The 2,089-nt window shown below is 60.1% G+C and overlaps 1 protein-coding gene across 1 annotated transcript; it reads left to right on the forward strand.

Moving 5' to 3' along the window:
* Positions 1 to 1,176: 1,176 nt before the first annotated feature.
* Positions 1,177 to 1,605, forward strand: LOC119346631. The gene has a single exon (XM_037615893.1). The coding sequence runs from the start codon at positions 1,177 to 1,179 to the stop codon at positions 1,603 to 1,605; it is 429 nt and encodes a 142-aa protein (XP_037471790.1).
* Positions 1,606 to 2,089: the final 484 nt, after the last annotated feature.

Consider the following 2,089-nt stretch of genomic DNA (forward strand, 5'->3'; position numbering starts at 1 on the left):
AGTCAGACAAATGTTATCTTATATAATTATCGTGGCCCTGCAGATTTAGTGCTTGAAGAGGCTTTGGAGGTTACCAAGTGTTCAGGGATTGTTCAGCCCAATGACATGAGCCACAAGATAGTAATGGGGTGCTTCATATACAGGACACTCGTTGCTACGGACTTGAAGACCCATGCACCAAACTATTGGATCTGCGATGGTATTATACAGGGCCAAGACAATGCATCAGCATGGGAGATTGGTAATTCTCTTCAGAGAAACATGAGTCTGGATTCGAAGTTAAAATATGATGAGGCCGCAGCTCATTTGCTACAGGTGTCAGATGATTTACTTGTTAACCGTTGGAATTTCACCACCCACAAACAACTCCTTAAGGGCATCTCCACTAGAGCCCCCAGGACGCCCCCCCCCCAGACCGCTTTTTGGCCGCCGGCAGTAAAAAATGCTCCCAGCCACACCCCCAAAGGCTTGTTTTGCGCCGGATTTATCCAAAAACACGGCCGGCGATATCAGGCGAATCCCAACAACCCGGGGGGCAGCTGGGGACGCCGGCACTCACTTTTGCATGCAAATGGTCCACCAGTCAGTGTCTCCAACTGCCTTTATCTTCTCCAGGCCCACCCACGTGCGAGCCACACTCCCTCTCTCTCCTCTCCAGCCCACACTCCCTCTCTCCTCGGCGACTTCTAGGCTCGGAGGCTGGAGCTCGCCGTGCGTGGCCGGGACGGGCGAGGACGGGGTGGGCGCTGGCCGTCTCCCGCAGCACCTCCTCCAAGCGTCGGCGATGCAGCAGCGCAAGGCACACCGGCCGCGCGTCGGCGATGCAGCAGCGCAAGGCGCCCAAGGCGTGCGCAGAGGGCGTCACGGAGCAGGAGGCGTCGCCTGCGGCCGTGCTGCCGAGGACCGCCACGGAGCGCGACTTGCTGGAGGCGGAGGAGGCTCCGGCCCAGTGCTCTATGACGCCGCGGAAGAAGAACAAGAAGAGGCCGGGCGCCGGTGAGAGGCGGTGCACGCCGGTGGTCAGCCAGTTCGAGCCCACCGCCTACCGCTACTGCTCGCCGCACGCCTCGCCCTGGCTGTTGCGTGCCGTCGACACGCCTCCTTCGCCGCTTGCCGCCCTGCGCCTGCCTCCCTCCCTGCTCGCCGCCTCCCGCCACCGCAGGACTCCACATCGCCATGGTGCCAAGGCTGGAGTGCGGCGGCAGCGGGTTCCAGCTGCCCAACTCCGAGCAGGAGAACTCCTTCTTCCTCCGTGCTCTCATCTCCGTCGTGTCCGGGGACACCGCGGGCCCCGCCCTGCGCCCGGAGCTGTCGACGCCGCCCTTTGCTCCCGCTCCTGCTCCGGCGCCTGCGGCTGCTGCGTGCGCCAGGTGCGGCGTGGACGGGTGCCTCGGCTGCGAGTTTGTCGCTGCGGCCGCGGCGACGACTGGGTCGAGCAGCGAGGGGGAGGAGTGCTCGGCCACGAGCCTCGTGAAGAACGGCGGCGTGGGCAAGCGGGGGGCTGACGGTGGCGGGAGCAAGTTCAGGGGCATGCTCCTCCGCTGGCTGGAGGTCGTCGACGCCGCCACGGTCAAGGTGCTCGACGAAATGCCGCTCCGTTTGTGAGGAGTCCAACACTGCTCGTGGGAAGGCAACGAGTGGAAAATTTTGGCCCCCCAGGCCAAAGTTCTCGCCGGCAGCCCCCCAGGAGGCGAAAAAAACGCCTCCTGGGGGGGCAAACGGCTGGAGATGCCCTAAGGATAACACTCGTGTGCTGCCTCCCCAGGTGACATGATTCTTCCTTTCTGCACATGAACCACCAACAAATAGAACATCAATACTGCCAGTTGGCATCTTCCAACATTCACGAAGCAGCAAGCTGCGTGTGTTACATCTGTCTCATTGCACCTTCAGCTTTGCATCTCCTCCCTTCGTTCATTGTGTCCAACTAAGATTGCTCCATCTGGACCATTGCACAAATATCACAGACGATGAGGAACGTCCAAGCCACAATGAAAACACACCATGTTTCCAGAAGCTATGGGTGCTGGTTCTGGGTATACAGATTGGTACTGGCTTCTATCGAAAAAGATGATGAGTTTAATGAGTG

The sequence above is a fragment of the Triticum dicoccoides genome, unplaced genomic scaffold (assembly GCF_002162155.2).
Source record: "Triticum dicoccoides isolate Atlit2015 ecotype Zavitan unplaced genomic scaffold, WEW_v2.0 scaffold45752, whole genome shotgun sequence".
NCBI lineage: Eukaryota > Viridiplantae > Streptophyta > Magnoliopsida > Poales > Poaceae > Triticum > Triticum dicoccoides.

What these genes read in the sequence shown, in the direction of transcription:
- LOC119346631 (XM_037615893.1), top strand. Translation starts at nt 1,177, where the DNA reads ATGGTGCCAAGGCTGGAGTGCGGCGGCAGCGGGTTCCAGCTGCCCAAC.